Source organism: Amyelois transitella, chromosome 8 (assembly GCF_032362555.1).
Source record: "Amyelois transitella isolate CPQ chromosome 8, ilAmyTran1.1, whole genome shotgun sequence".
Lineage (NCBI taxonomy): Eukaryota > Metazoa > Arthropoda > Insecta > Lepidoptera > Pyralidae > Amyelois > Amyelois transitella.
This window is the reverse complement of record NC_083511.1, coordinates 2,005,612-2,019,880: the sequence shown is the minus strand read 5'-3', so window position 1 is coordinate 2,019,880 and position 14,269 is coordinate 2,005,612. Positions and strand designations below refer to the sequence as shown.

Below are 14,269 nucleotides of genomic sequence, written 5' to 3'. Positions count from 1 at the left end.
CTTTATAATATTTTCAGGGATGTTCGCGTAAACTTTACTTAATTTTGGGCCTATCAGTTTTTTCAAGATTGTTGGCTCTATCTACGCCGCGAGGGAAAAAGACGTGATTTTATGTATGTATAAACACGAGATATAATAAAATGATGCAGAAGTCATCGGCACGCATACGGACCGTCACCAAAGTTTATTTCTGTCGAAGAGGAGCGTGAATCCAAAATAGAAAAGTCTTCTACACATCCGCGAAGTCGGTGCACGCACGCGGCACATCTTAAACTCAAGATAAACATTCAAAATTTAAGACTAAACGTTCGATTTTCAAATTAAAAGTTAAGACGCGTCCGGTCACTATGAATACTTGGCTACGAATGGCCGCCATTTTGTTTTTATCGATATCATGGCTTAGTTTTTCCATAGGTTGTGACGTGAGTGACGTGGCTGTTTATTCTGTGAAATTGAGCATGTTATGGAGTGAAAAAAGGTTCCCGAAGGATTACCCTACAAACCGGCCCAAGGCGCAGTGGTCGCCCGTATTCGGTTAGTAAAAATTTAAAAAATAAAAACAATTTCAGATTCTTTTTAGATTAAGATTATTACAGGCATAATTATGGCGTTTATTCATTGTCTGCAAAGCTTTTATACAAACGTTTTCCGCTTTCATTTTCATAGTTGATAACTTGATCGTGGAAATAGTTGGAACCCGATTCCACGGGAAAGAACTAGGAGCAATATTACAAGTATAAACAGTCAGCCAGCCAGCCACTTCCCCTATATGACTGAAGAAAGAGATATTAATGCACTATTAAAATACATGACGTATAGTGTGATCAAAACTAACATATTAAACCAAATTGTCTGACCTAATTTCAACATGAATCAAGCTGGACAACTGAACATATATTTAAAAGCAAATTGTATATTTCTAGACCACACGACCGCAAAAATAGCGAACACAACATTTCCATTTGGCACAAAATGGCGAGTTAAGAACTTTTATTTGCGTAATTATCGTGAGATATATCTCGAGACAATGGTCGAGAAAAACAAAAGAAAAGTTGAGAATAAAGAATTTCCTCTTAAGGCTGAAGTTCCACTGGGACTAAAATTATATTATACATGTTTTCATTCCGATTTGATTTTTAACATAAACACGTTTAATCCAGTCGGTCCGAGTCGGTGCGACCGAGGTCGTTCGAAGTCGTGTACAAGACACGTTTTATCATCTCTTTCTTTCTGATATTCAATTTTGATAACCAAAGAGATACAAATAGAGAATACCTAAGACATATGCCTTATCAAGTTTCGTGTATCAGAGGGTTGATCGAGGGAATGAAAAAACATAGTGTAGACAGTCCAAGATCCAACATTCAAGGAAAATTGGGATTCTTCTTTTATAGTGATCTTTCACTATAAATTCTGTGTATGAATTTATGCCAAGTCTAACTCTGAATTCTATCATTACACTATCCATGGGTTTTCTAGGCAAGAGCGAGATACATACATACATATACTCACAATTATATCCCTTGCGGGGTAGACAGAGCCAATACAGTCTTGAAAACATTGAAAGGCGACGTTCGGGTGCATTTTGGAATCGAGATTCAAATAGTGTCATATTGCTAGCCCACAGCCGTAGAGGAATCCCAAGTTCATTAGCCTATGTTATTCCTTAGTCGCCTTTTACGACATCCATGGGAGAGCGAGTGGTTCTATTCCAAAGTGTCGGAAACCACACGGCAAAAGACCAAAATGTTTGTATATTACAGCAGATGGAAGTGTAACAATGTTATTGAAAGCAATTTCCAGTTATATCTAAGAAGTTAAAAATATTCTATAGCACATCGCTCTGTTTGTGGAGTACAAGCATAAAGAGTTTGCTCTTATCTCTCGTAGTTAGTGACGTTTCGCGGCTTTTCTCGTAACAGATAACGCACATTTATATTATTTGTCCTAACTGGCTTTTGTTCAAGATGTTATTCCATTTTTTTTTAACAAACGCATTGCGTAAAGACACTTCTTTGCTTTTTCGATAAAAACATATCATTAGTATAACGCGCATTAATCTAAATCTTAATATGTATAAAAGGGCACTGACTGATTGTTTGACTGACATACCAATGCACAGCTTAGCCAGCAAGTAATTTCGTAGAAGCGGACTCAGGAGAAGAGAATTAAAATAATACACGGTGTAACCAAATGTGTATGGATCGCGTAAAGATAAGGTAGAGTTCTTAGGGAAGTGTGTAGAAGAACAATACATACATAATATAATCATATCATTGTCCCTTGCGGGGTAGACAGAGCCAACAATCTCGCATAGTCCAAATATCTATAAAAGACAAAACCCAGCTGTGTAGCTTAATGACGGAATCCATCGCCTCAAAGAAGAATCTCAAGTTTATAAGCCTATTCCTTAGTCGCTTTTTACGACAATAATGGAGAAGAACATTAATGGAGGATATCCCAAAATTTCCACGGCGACGCAGAACAAGCGGGACATTCTTTTAAGTGGACGGAGCTGCGACCAAAACCTACAATACAACATTAAGATAGGTATTATGTATCTTTGAATTTATGTATTATGAATCTTTCATTAGTTTTAAGTACGTCTTGCATTTAAGCAAACTTACGGTACGAAATATCTGTAGATATCACAAAAATACAATTTTTCTGACAAGTCGTGCAAAAAGCTTTCCCAATAAAATTTCCTCACCAAAGCATATTAAGACAAGGGCATACCAAATTCAATATAACTAGATAGTAGTCGTGACCAGAAAGCGGAGCGGAGTTGTCTCCATTATAATAAGAGTGGACGATATTGAATTATCTCAGAGGATATAAATCTTAGGGCGTCGGTATTTGAAAGGCATTTGTCCTTTTTCCCGCGCAAAAAATCCTTTTGTCTGTTTTCAATCAAAAGGAAGGTTGGCAGGGTTGGCAAACATTTTACGAAATTGGCACCCTAAGTGTTATATTAGGATCTTCGCATCGATTTCGGAATGAATTGTTGGGGTTTTTTTGTGTTCGTTATTTAAATTTTATGTTTTTTTTTTTCTTTTTATTTTTTCTGGTTCAGTTTTAAATTAACACATTTAACAGCACCGATGGCTGAGTGGTTTGTGTATGTGACACATTAGCTAGAGGTACGAGATTCGAAACCTTTTGCGGTAATATGTATATCAATAAATTTCGATGCGCGATGCTCTGACTGAATGAAATAACCTAGATTGGATAATGGTTACACATTATCCAATCCAGGTTATGTCCCGTCACTTCCTCCCGGACCTCTGCTACGAGTAGACGTGCCACAGTTTACGTTTCAATTTATTTAAATACATATTTTTCTTGTTTAAACTAAATTTAATTGATACACAAAATAGGAGTGCATAAGCCACAAGGAGGTGAACCGAGCTACTAATGAGTGCAGTGTAAACATCTTACGGAGTGAGACGACAACTACGCAAACCACCCTGGTGCGGTGAGATAGCATCTTTTTATTATTTCATCTCCTTGCTACGCATCAACAGCTCAACTTATTGTGGACGGCAAGTTCTTTTGTTCAAAAACGTCGATACCTCACCAGTTTACGAGACACCTTATATTTATTTGCTTCGTTTCTGCGGGCGGTTTATGCTAGCCTAGTATCGCCTACTGGTCATCGTACACACATTCACACCTCCACGAAGCTATGCATCGTTCGCCTGTTAAAAAGCAAAGTCTAGTCTACGGATCTGCCCCAGACGTCAGTCAACACCTCGAAAGCCCTGTCGAAGACTCGGTCACTTTCCGTTCTACCAAAAGGCGACGCTGCGATTGCGGCTCTAATTATGAATCTAAATTAGATGCGTTCATCAATTCTCTCACCGAATGGAAACTTTCTACCTAAAAAATTAAAAAAAAAACCTAAAATTAATCTAAACAATACGTCTCCGGTGATAATTGTAAATTTTTCACGTTTTAATTCAAATGCTTATAAACTTTTAAATCTTCTTTTAGGCGATGGGCTAGCAACGTCACTATTTGAATCTCAATTCTATCATTAAGCCAAATAGCTGAACGTGGCCATTCAGTCTTTTCAAGACTGTTGGCTCTATCTACCCCGATATAGACGTGACCATATGTATGTATGTACTAATAATTTATGTTTTTTGTCCGCCTCGGTAAGCTACAATCATCAATGAAATTGCAGTCGTAAACATGCACATAGCCAGGTAACTTTATATAAGTAGAAGGTACAGTAATAGAATAGAATACTTTAGAATATAACTACTACAAATATATTTCGCATAGATGTCGTTAAGGCGATAAAGGGATAGACTTATAAACTTGGGATTCCTCTCGTAGGCGATGGGCTAGCAACCTGTCACTATTTGAATCTCAATTTCATCATAAACGTGGCCTTTCTGTCTTTGCAAGAGTGTTGCCTCTGTATACCCCTTAAGGGATATAAATGTGACTATAAGTATACATAAATGTATGTAGTACAGTAATATAAAGTTCAATGTGACCTTTGATCTTAAAAAAAATACTATTCTCGTGAGATTTGCGAAAAAAGACAACGTAGGTACGTGAGTGAACTCGCGGGAAAAAGCAAATTTTTATTATATTTTTGTGAAATGGTATCAAAGGTATTTCATTCTATTTGAACCAGTTGTATCAAACAAAAAATACCAAACATTTCTACCCTCTCCATATCTATGTGATACGTAATTGGATTGCTCGGTTATCATAGTGAAAGTGTTTCTTTTGTGGTTCAAAAAACCTATTTTGTGTTTTCTATGAGATTGTGGTTTTGTGGTAATTCAAATTCCAATACGATATCACGTTTGGCAGATATTGGTTTTCGCTATTTACACGAGGCTAACTGTTAGGGAAAACATCATAAGGTGTAACCTTGATCTAATATGGGTCGGGTTTCCTCACGATGTTTTCCCCTATCGAAAAAGCATCGGTTAGTATTCAAACTAATGTACATAACTTTGAAAATAGTCATTGGTACAAGGCCGAGGTGAGATTTGAACCTATGTCTTTCTGCGCATCACGCATTTTAACGATTTGATTTACCGATTTGACCACCGACCCTCTATCTCAACTAACGTTAACTCCACAAGTGCCGTGTGGTCCCCGGCACCAGTACAAAAAAGAATAGGACCACTCCATCTCTTTTCCATGGATGTCGTAAAAGGCGACTAAGGGATAGATAGGTTTACAAATTTGGGATTCTTTTTTAGGCGATGGGCTAGCAACCTGTCACTATTTGAATCTCAATTCTATCATTAAGCCAAATAGCTGAACGTGGCCATTCAGTCTTTTCAGAACTGTTCGCTCTGTCTACTCCGCAAGGGATATAGACGTATGTATGTATGTATGTAAGTTAAATCCACAATAATTTTTATCCACCTCACCGAAAATAATGTAATAAACGCGTTAACCCCGAGGGGCATCAGAAATGAATTACAGTCTGGTTATCAAGCCGCTGGTTATTAGATTTTCAACCTGGGTCTAGGCGTAAATTAGTTAGCGCTCGGCGGAGGCGATGTGCCATTACAGCAATATACATATAACATATATACTATATGCTACGTGGCTTTATGTTTGTCTAGTTTGTCTGTTAAAGATTGGCTAGGTTATATTATGCCTGCGATTTCGTAAGTACCTATGTATGGCTAAGAATAAAATTATTATAATGAATTGTACTTATAACTGAATTGAAATGTGCACGTATTCGACTTATTATCTATCACTTCAAATTTAAATCTAATCTTTTATTTATTTTGTATTTCAGTATTGCATGCTGAAAGGTAAAATGTAGCGATACTATTTATAAATGTATAAAATCCCTGTGTTCTTGATACATACAGTGACAGGTTGCTAGCCCATCGCCTAAAAGAGAGTCCCAAGTTTATAAGCTTATCCCTTAGTCGCCTTTTACGACATCAATGGGAAAGAGATGGAGTGATCCTATTTTTGTTTTCACTTTTTGTGCCGGGAACCTCACGGCACATTTTTTTTCTTTATATTTATTTTTGTTGTATGTTATGCCTGACTCGTATTGGAGCATTAATAAAAGGGTAAAAATATTATTTCAGTCTGCATTTTCAAACCTACTCAAAAAAGATAAACACATTTTTGGAGTCTTACTACACAGATTTAACTAATAAAGCAGTAAATTGAAACATTGAAACTAATTTGTTTAATAAATCCTGAACAAAGCCTTTTTCTTACGCAGTTTTATTTTTATGTTTTAATAATATCTTAAAGCCCAATAAAGCGCAAACGCTTTTAAAGGTACACAGTTCATTCGAGCGTTTCTCTATCGTCTGGCGGGAGGACTATTCTCATCACAATTTCTATGCAAACAAATATAATAAAGTAGTTAATTATAAAACAAATTTAAACATTTCTACTTTTCGAACATCGTAATTAGAGTCACTCTTTTTAATAAACTTTAAAAAAATGTAATACGAGTATTGAAATTTCAAAATAGCTGAATGTACATACTTTGTACATAGCATACACGTAATAAACATATATATTTATTTTTTTCTTATGTTATCCATCGTCTGTTGAATAATTTCCATTGTTGAATCTTAAAAAATTACGTTAATAAAATTGTGATTGCATTTCATCACCTAGGTAAGTATCAATAAAAAGTCCTGGTCAATACCCCACACATTGGTTCAATAGTTTGATAAATTATTAAGAGGTACTCGTAACAAGCAATTAAACTGACCTCCGCATTTATAATGGTAATATGAATTTTATAACACAAATATAACAAAAGTCTTTAATAATAACGTACCAAAATACTATCCCTAGAAAACAGACGAAAAGGTTATTCCGGAATAGCCCCACCTACCTTTAGCCTTTATCGACTCATTTTATAGGCCATTTGGCTCAGAATAACCCAGTGAGATATGCAAATAAAGCGTTTCTCTTTTATACGTTTATTCTAATTATGGGGGAGAATTGTTTCTGCAATAACCTGTTTGTAGATAACGTCTACTGTTTCATAGTTACATTGATTTTACGCCATTGTTGAAATTTCTCAAGGGTACCCGAAACTTTAACCGAACCCGAGCTTGCTCGAAGAGAGTTATGAATGTGGATGAAGCGAAGGAAGTATGCAGAGATCGTGGCAAGTGGAAAGAGGTAGTCTCTGCCTACCCCTCCGGGAAAGAGGCGTAATTTTATGTATGTATGTATGTTGAACTTTCTCCGTCACATCGTAGTCTATTCGCGATTGTAAAATCTCAACTGAAAATTCTTCGTCCGCTTAATAAATACATAAATAAATATTTTTATTAAAATTCTCTGTTTGTTTGTTTGTAATATCTTAATTGCATAGAAATTTACAAAGAACAAAGTTTTAAATAGTACAAAGTTATGAAATAGGTAGGTAGATAGTAATAATATTCTCTTGTAGGCGACGGGCTAGCAACCTGTCACTATTTGGATCGTAATTAATTATATTTAATATTTTTCTATTTATTTATTTTACCAAACTTATTTTACCTTTATAAATTTTTTAAACTTAATTTTGTATACATATAGTGTGGAGTACAGATAGGTATTTAAGAGAGAGAGAGATTTTTTAGATAGAGACATAAGATAAAGTTATGTACATACATACATACATTTCGCGTGGGAGGAGCCGCGGGCGATTGCTAGGTAGACAAAAAAACAAAATCATAGTTAGACTCAAAATTTGTTTCAAAAATTAAAAGAAAAAACCTTATTTACGTATGCATTATTACCGTACCTTTCGCAAGAATGTTTATTTAAAAAATATCAATTTACGTATGCATTATTATTACCGTACCTTTCGCAAGAATGTTTATTTAAAAAATATCAATTTACGTATGCATTATTATTACCGTGCCTTTCGCAAGAATGTTTATTTAAAATTAATAAATAAATATCAAATTTTTCAGGCCAATCCCACAACAGCTCTTACAGACTATACCACGTGGATGAAGTAGCCAAGGAAACTGTACGAAACTTCGCCCAATTCGGCAAAATAGACGACTTGGTGACCGAAGGTGATGAAGACCAGAGAGTGTACGACCAGTTCTCAGCACCAGCTTTGAGCAACGGCACTGGAGAAATGACCAATTTGGTATTTGTCGATGGAACCCATAGTCTGGTAAGTTATAATTACATACATATAATCACGATTGCCATGCCATTCTGTATTGATGCCGGGAACCACACGGCATCAATACAAAAAGAATAGGACCACTCCATCTCTTTCCCATGGATGTCGTAAAAGGCGACTAAGGAATAGGCTTACAAACTTGGGATTCTTTTTTATAGGCGATGGGTTAGCAACCTGTCACTATTTGAATCTCAATTCTATCATTAAGCCAAATAGCTGAACGTGGCCATTCAGTCTTTTCAAGACTGTTGGCTCTGCCTACCCCGTAAAGGATATAGACGTGACCATGTGCGTGTATGTGTGTGTGTGTGTGTATATATAATCACGACTATATCCCTTACGGGTTAAACAGAGCCAGCAGTCTTAAAAAGACTTATAGGCCACGTTCTGCTGTAATGATAGAATTGACATTCAAATTGTCACTATTTTTGGTTGCTTAAAGAAAAATCCCAAGTTTATAAGCCTTTGGCCTAAGACTTTGACTATTCTTATAGATAAAGTTCATATTGAAATAATGAAAAGGCGAGAAAACTAATGATGCTGACGTCAAACATGAAAAAATTAGAGGTTTTATATCTTTGTCATGTGTTAACAAAGCATTTCAAAGAATTTCTGTAGGTAAGTATATCTTTGTATAAAATAAATTATATTTTTAAACATTTATTTCGATTCTCCCACAGGTATCTCTGATGAGCCGGCTGATCCCGTCTCCCGACTGGTTCATAGGGGTGGACGGGATAGATTTGTGCGTCGACTCCGGTTGGTTGGACCAGATTACATTAGACGTAAGCGCCAACAGATTGCATTAAAATAAAATCTAAACGTTTAAATATAGATTTTATTTTTAAATATATAGAGAACTTATGCGTAAGATATTTTTTTATTTAACTCACAATTAACATAAGCAGTCTAACCAAGTAGCCTACAAAAAATGGTAAATTCATTATTTCATTTATTATTTTATTTATTTTCCTATACATAGACGGCCTCTGTGGCGCAGCGGTAGTACGCTTGTCTGTGACACCGGAGGTCCCGAGTTCGAATCCCGGTCAGGGCATGATAAGAAAAGAACTTTTTCTGATTGGTCTGGGTCTTGGATGTTTATCTATATAAATATTTATAATAAAATATAGTATCGTTGAATTAGTATCTCGTAACACAAGTCTCGAACTTATTTCGAGGCTAATTTAATCTGTGTAATTTGTCCCGTATACATATATTTATTTATTTATTTATATTTATTATTTATTCTTAAACATTTCCTGCAATTATAAGAACACACAACAAAATCTGTATGCTTACAGGCATCACTAATTAATTTTTTTTTATATTTACAATATTTCTCATATTTTTCTTAGCTCCGCCCACTAGACGCAGGCGCAGCCAGCGGCCTCACTTTCACGGCTCCCCGGTGGACGACGACACCCCCCGAGCCAGTCCGAAAGCAAGGTCCCAAAGACCCGAACCACCCTGCATCTGGCTTCTACTACCCAGACCTTAAGGAGCTTCCTACAATTGCTACTGTCGAGTTTTCTAAGGTACTTGTGTTGGCAATGTTATTTATGTTTTGTCAAATGCAAATTAATTTGTATAGAAAATACTTCTTATTGTCACCTGTTTTTATCTTTAACGGGGTAGATTAAGTCAACTGTGGCAAATCACGAATACACTTTAATTTCTGAGAGTTTAATGAAAGAGTATAATAAATTTAATCTAAAAATACATGCTTTGCATAATAAGAGTACCTATATGAAATACGGCATTTTTAAATTTGAATTTGAGTTCATTCGTTCATCATTCATTCGTTCGTCGTTTAGACAGACAAGGATTTAGGTAAACATCAAATGCTTGATTACAAAAAAGCGGTAACGAATAGTCGAATTACGAAACTAAGTATGCGATCATGAAAATGCTATCAAGAATGAATACTAGAGATAGTGCGCAAATACAGGATTTAGTTCTAATTAGCTTCATTAAATTCACATAATTGCTTGGTCGAATGGAATATGTGTACGGCTAACCTGCTTTATGTATCTGATATACCGATTGCATGCCGATAACATAATTAGGATCAAATTACGTGTTAAATTCAGGTTCGAAGCTAGAATTGTTTGGTAATAATTCGGGAAATTTGGCATTATTAAAGCGAATATCTCGTGTCAAACTAATAATGTCTTTTTAAATATTACATTGTTACTAGAATTTTTTGAAGGTTTTCCTTAAAGACTTTTTGAAATTTATATATTTTTTGTTAATCATCATCGAAATTTATGTACACGTACAGTTAATGACAAAGGTATTCATTTATATAAAAAAAAAATTTACAAATGTTTAGGTACTTGGGATTCTTCTTTTAAACGATGGGCTAGAAATCTATCACGATTTGAATTTCCATTCCATCATTTAGCCATACAGCTGAACTTGGCCTTTCGGTCTTTGACTCTGTATAGCTTTACTATAATAAGAAATAATTTAATTTCTAAACATAAAACTTACGTGTCCATCGGAAAAATTTTAATTTCAGCCATTGGTATATTTTTTGTTTTAGATAGAGGAGTATTCTATTAAAGATCTAAATGAACTAGCAAGACGAAAACTGTTATCTCTTTTGCTATTGAAAAATAAATACAAGGGCTTCCCTAGAGTTAAGACCACAACTGCAGCTAATATAGAACAAGCGGAAGAAGATAGAGATTACGATGAAAATGTAGAAAAAGAGAATGTTAATAAACTGAAAGACTTGGAAGAAGAACCATTTGGTACACCTAGACCCAATATACCAGACAATAACGTGATTGTTGTGACCAGACACACCACTACTACCACAACAACGTAAGTGAAGAATCTGATCAATTTAAAAATTCAACCACCTGTCCAGACCTCTAATTATTTAGTAGTACTCGTATACTATTTCCCAGGGCTAAGTTTTTATGGAATTTTCCAGACACAAAAGAAGCCTATAAGGTGGCTCCGTGCACGACATTACATTTAACCTCGAAAAATAATTATAATTAATTTATATAGCAGTTATTATATAGTAGTAGTAGCAGTAGTGTAAGTGAAGTGTTTGTCTTAAACCTTTACGTTTTAAGACAAACACTATCATTAGAGTGTAGAACATTTCTTCAAATCAAGTCCTTCAAACTTTTTCTCTAGAACAACAGAGAGCGAATTTGATAGTGACCTACAAAGTATGGATGACGTTGTACTAGCTGTAGCCAAAGGTCGCAAGCTAGGGTTGGGAAAACACCTGCCCAGGCATTTTAGATCACGGCTGCATCATGCTGTTAACAAGATTCAACGTAAGTATTCTATCGATTCGAACCATTCATTTTTTCTTTTACAGTGTTGAAATCTCCATTCAATATTCCTTTAAAAAAGTTTTACAACATTAATCGTAAAAAATAAAATGGATGCAAGCGTTTTGAACTCTCTACATTATACTTTCTTTTGAATCTAATTTCATTATATTTTTTTTTTTAAACTAAACAAGTAAAAATGTAGCAAAATCTTTTGGTCAAAAGGAAGTCATGTTTCACCATTGAAATATTTTAAACATATCAACCATAAGTAAAAGCATAGGGTGGCTTATACCATAACACTATAACTGAAGCTATTCACACCCTGGTCACCGTTATTGTTACCAATGAAGTTAATTTTAACGTTAATCATAGCAAATCTAAAACCAATGTTACGGTGCAACCCATACTAAGTCTCAATAAATTTGAGAGTTTGCCAACTAAGGTTTCAAATCCGGATGTCTGACTGCATAATGAACCGGGGATTGAATCAATACATCCGCAAATGAGCGCCTTTCCAGGTATTTCAGGTCACGTCTGCGCCACGCCGTAAACAGAATCCAACGTGCGTACTAATTTCACAGGCTGTTTGCTCAACAAAATTGGAATATTGAATGGAAATTAATTATTAAAAGATTGATTGAATCCCTTTGAGTTTATGAAATTAATAAACAGAAATTTAAGTGGAAGACTCTATTATTAAAATTTGAGCTACCTAGGTTTTTTACACGAAGTGACTCCCGTCTGACACCGCAACCTTTTCCGGAGACAGAGACAGGAGATTACTTATCCAAATAAATAAAAAAAAAAACACTTTTTTAGAAACCTGTGTCTAAAGGGTTTTTCAAGATATTCCCTCGCTGAAAGACTTTTGGTTATGTTAAAGAATTGAAGATAAAAGTCGTTAAAACATTTACTTTACACTTACACGTTTACCCAATAGGTACTACAACAAACTTAACTTTTTTCTTTAATCTGTCCTCAGCCAATGACTGCTTAGTATCAGAATGGAGTGACTGGACTCCTTGCTCAGTAACCTGTGGTTTTGGAGATCAGTTTCGATCCAGAACCATTGTGAGGGAGAAAAAACGCGGAGGCAGAGACTGTCCCACTCTAAAAGAAAGGAGACACTGTGGTAACGTCAACTCCTGCGCACATATCGATTATTTTGAATGGTAAACATGTATAAAGGCAATAGTGATAAATAAACGAAAAGCGAATTCTGTCTTAAATTTAGTTTAGAATTTGAACCTGACATTAAACTAAATGTTGTTGGAAAGCAAATAGAACTCGAAGCTCTAAAGTTTATCTGTGAAACTGAGTTGGTTGTTACAAATAATTTACACAAACTGTAAAGTTTTTTTTTCAGAGTTTTACTGTAACAATTTATTTTTAAATTAAGATTCTTAAGAGGTGACTCAACCTGTGACCATGCGAGCGAGAATAATACCCAACCTCTTCATCCATGAACTTGTTTTTCTTTTCGGGTAAACATGACAAAACCATTCTTAGTTTGAAGTCGTGAAAATAAAAAAAAAATCATGTGAAAATAACACTGAAAAATATGAGTGTCAAAATACTGTGTGTCATAGTATCGTGTGGTCCCCGGCACTTAAGAATAGGACCACTCCGTCCACGGATGTTGAACAAGGCAACTAGGGGAAACGGGGATAGGCGATGGGCTAGCAACCTACTCGTATATCCCTTAGGGGTAAACAGAGCCAACAGTCTTGAAAAGACTGAAAGACCACGTTCAGCTGTATGGCTAAATGATGGAATTAAGATTCAAATAGTGACAGGTTGCAAGCCAATCGCCTGCATGAAGATTCTCAAGTTTATTGGCCTTTTCTTTAGTCGTTTTAGCGACACCCACGGGAAAGATATGGAGTGACTACAAGCCTGTTTACAACACTATAACAACTTTCCTATCTCTGAACATAATTACAGTTGGTTTAATATAATTATTAAGTATATTAATGTTACTAATTTGATATATCTAAGAAACATACATACATATGGTCACGTCTATATCCCTAGCGGGGTAGACAGAGCCAACAGTCTTGAAAAGACTGAATGGCCACATTCAGCTATTTGGCTTAATGATAGAATTGAGATTCAAATAGTGACAGGTTGCTAGCCCATCGCCTAAAAAAGAATCCCAAGTTTGTAAGCCTATCCCTTAGTCGCCTTTTACGACATCCATGGGAAAGAGATGGAGTGGTCCTATTTTTTTTTTGTATTGGTGCCGGGAACCACACGGCATCACATCTAAGAAAAAAAATACTGAAATAGTTATTTTCTTAGTAATTTTCATAATAATAAATGTGTGAGCGAAGCGTATTTTTCCGTTATGCGAGCAGAGAACTCTTGGACATCGATCGAGGACCAGCTCCGAAGACCAACTATTTGAATAGATTGTAACTGTTGGGGGCAAATTAACTGACCCCATGTTATTTATACGTAAACTTTTTATTGCACAAAAATAAATCATTATACAATACAGTACATGTAATTAAATAATAAATATAATAGCGGACTTATCCTAATTTCTTCCAGTCAACCAAATTACAGTAGGAAATTCAAAAACAAAAAGCAGAGGGTGCATTATAATAATTATATTTTTAATTAACATACATAAATATAAGTAGGGTACATACATAAATATAATAGGTACACTCGAGTATCAGATGTATCAGAATACAGTCCTTTGAAAAATAGTATTTAGAATAGAACTTTATATTATTAAAATAAATAACCTTTATCAACTTCATTGCTATATTTCATGTAATTACATCCATACATATGAATTGGATCG

The 14,269-nt window shown here is 35.1% G+C and overlaps 1 protein-coding gene across 1 annotated transcript; it reads left to right on the top strand.

The window, feature by feature from the left end:
* The first annotated feature begins 247 nt into the window (after positions 1–247).
* Positions 248–12,640, top strand: LOC106137359 (uncharacterized). The gene is made up of 7 exons (XM_013338170.2): positions 248–534; positions 7,932–8,143; positions 8,836–8,940; positions 9,514–9,693; positions 10,704–10,987; positions 11,312–11,457; positions 12,440–12,640. The coding sequence occupies exons 1-7, from the start codon at positions 348–350 to the stop codon at positions 12,631–12,633; spliced, it is 1,308 nt and encodes a 435-aa protein (XP_013193624.2). The 5' UTR covers positions 248–347; the 3' UTR covers positions 12,634–12,640.
* The last annotated feature ends 1,629 nt before the right edge of the window (positions 12,641–14,269 follow it).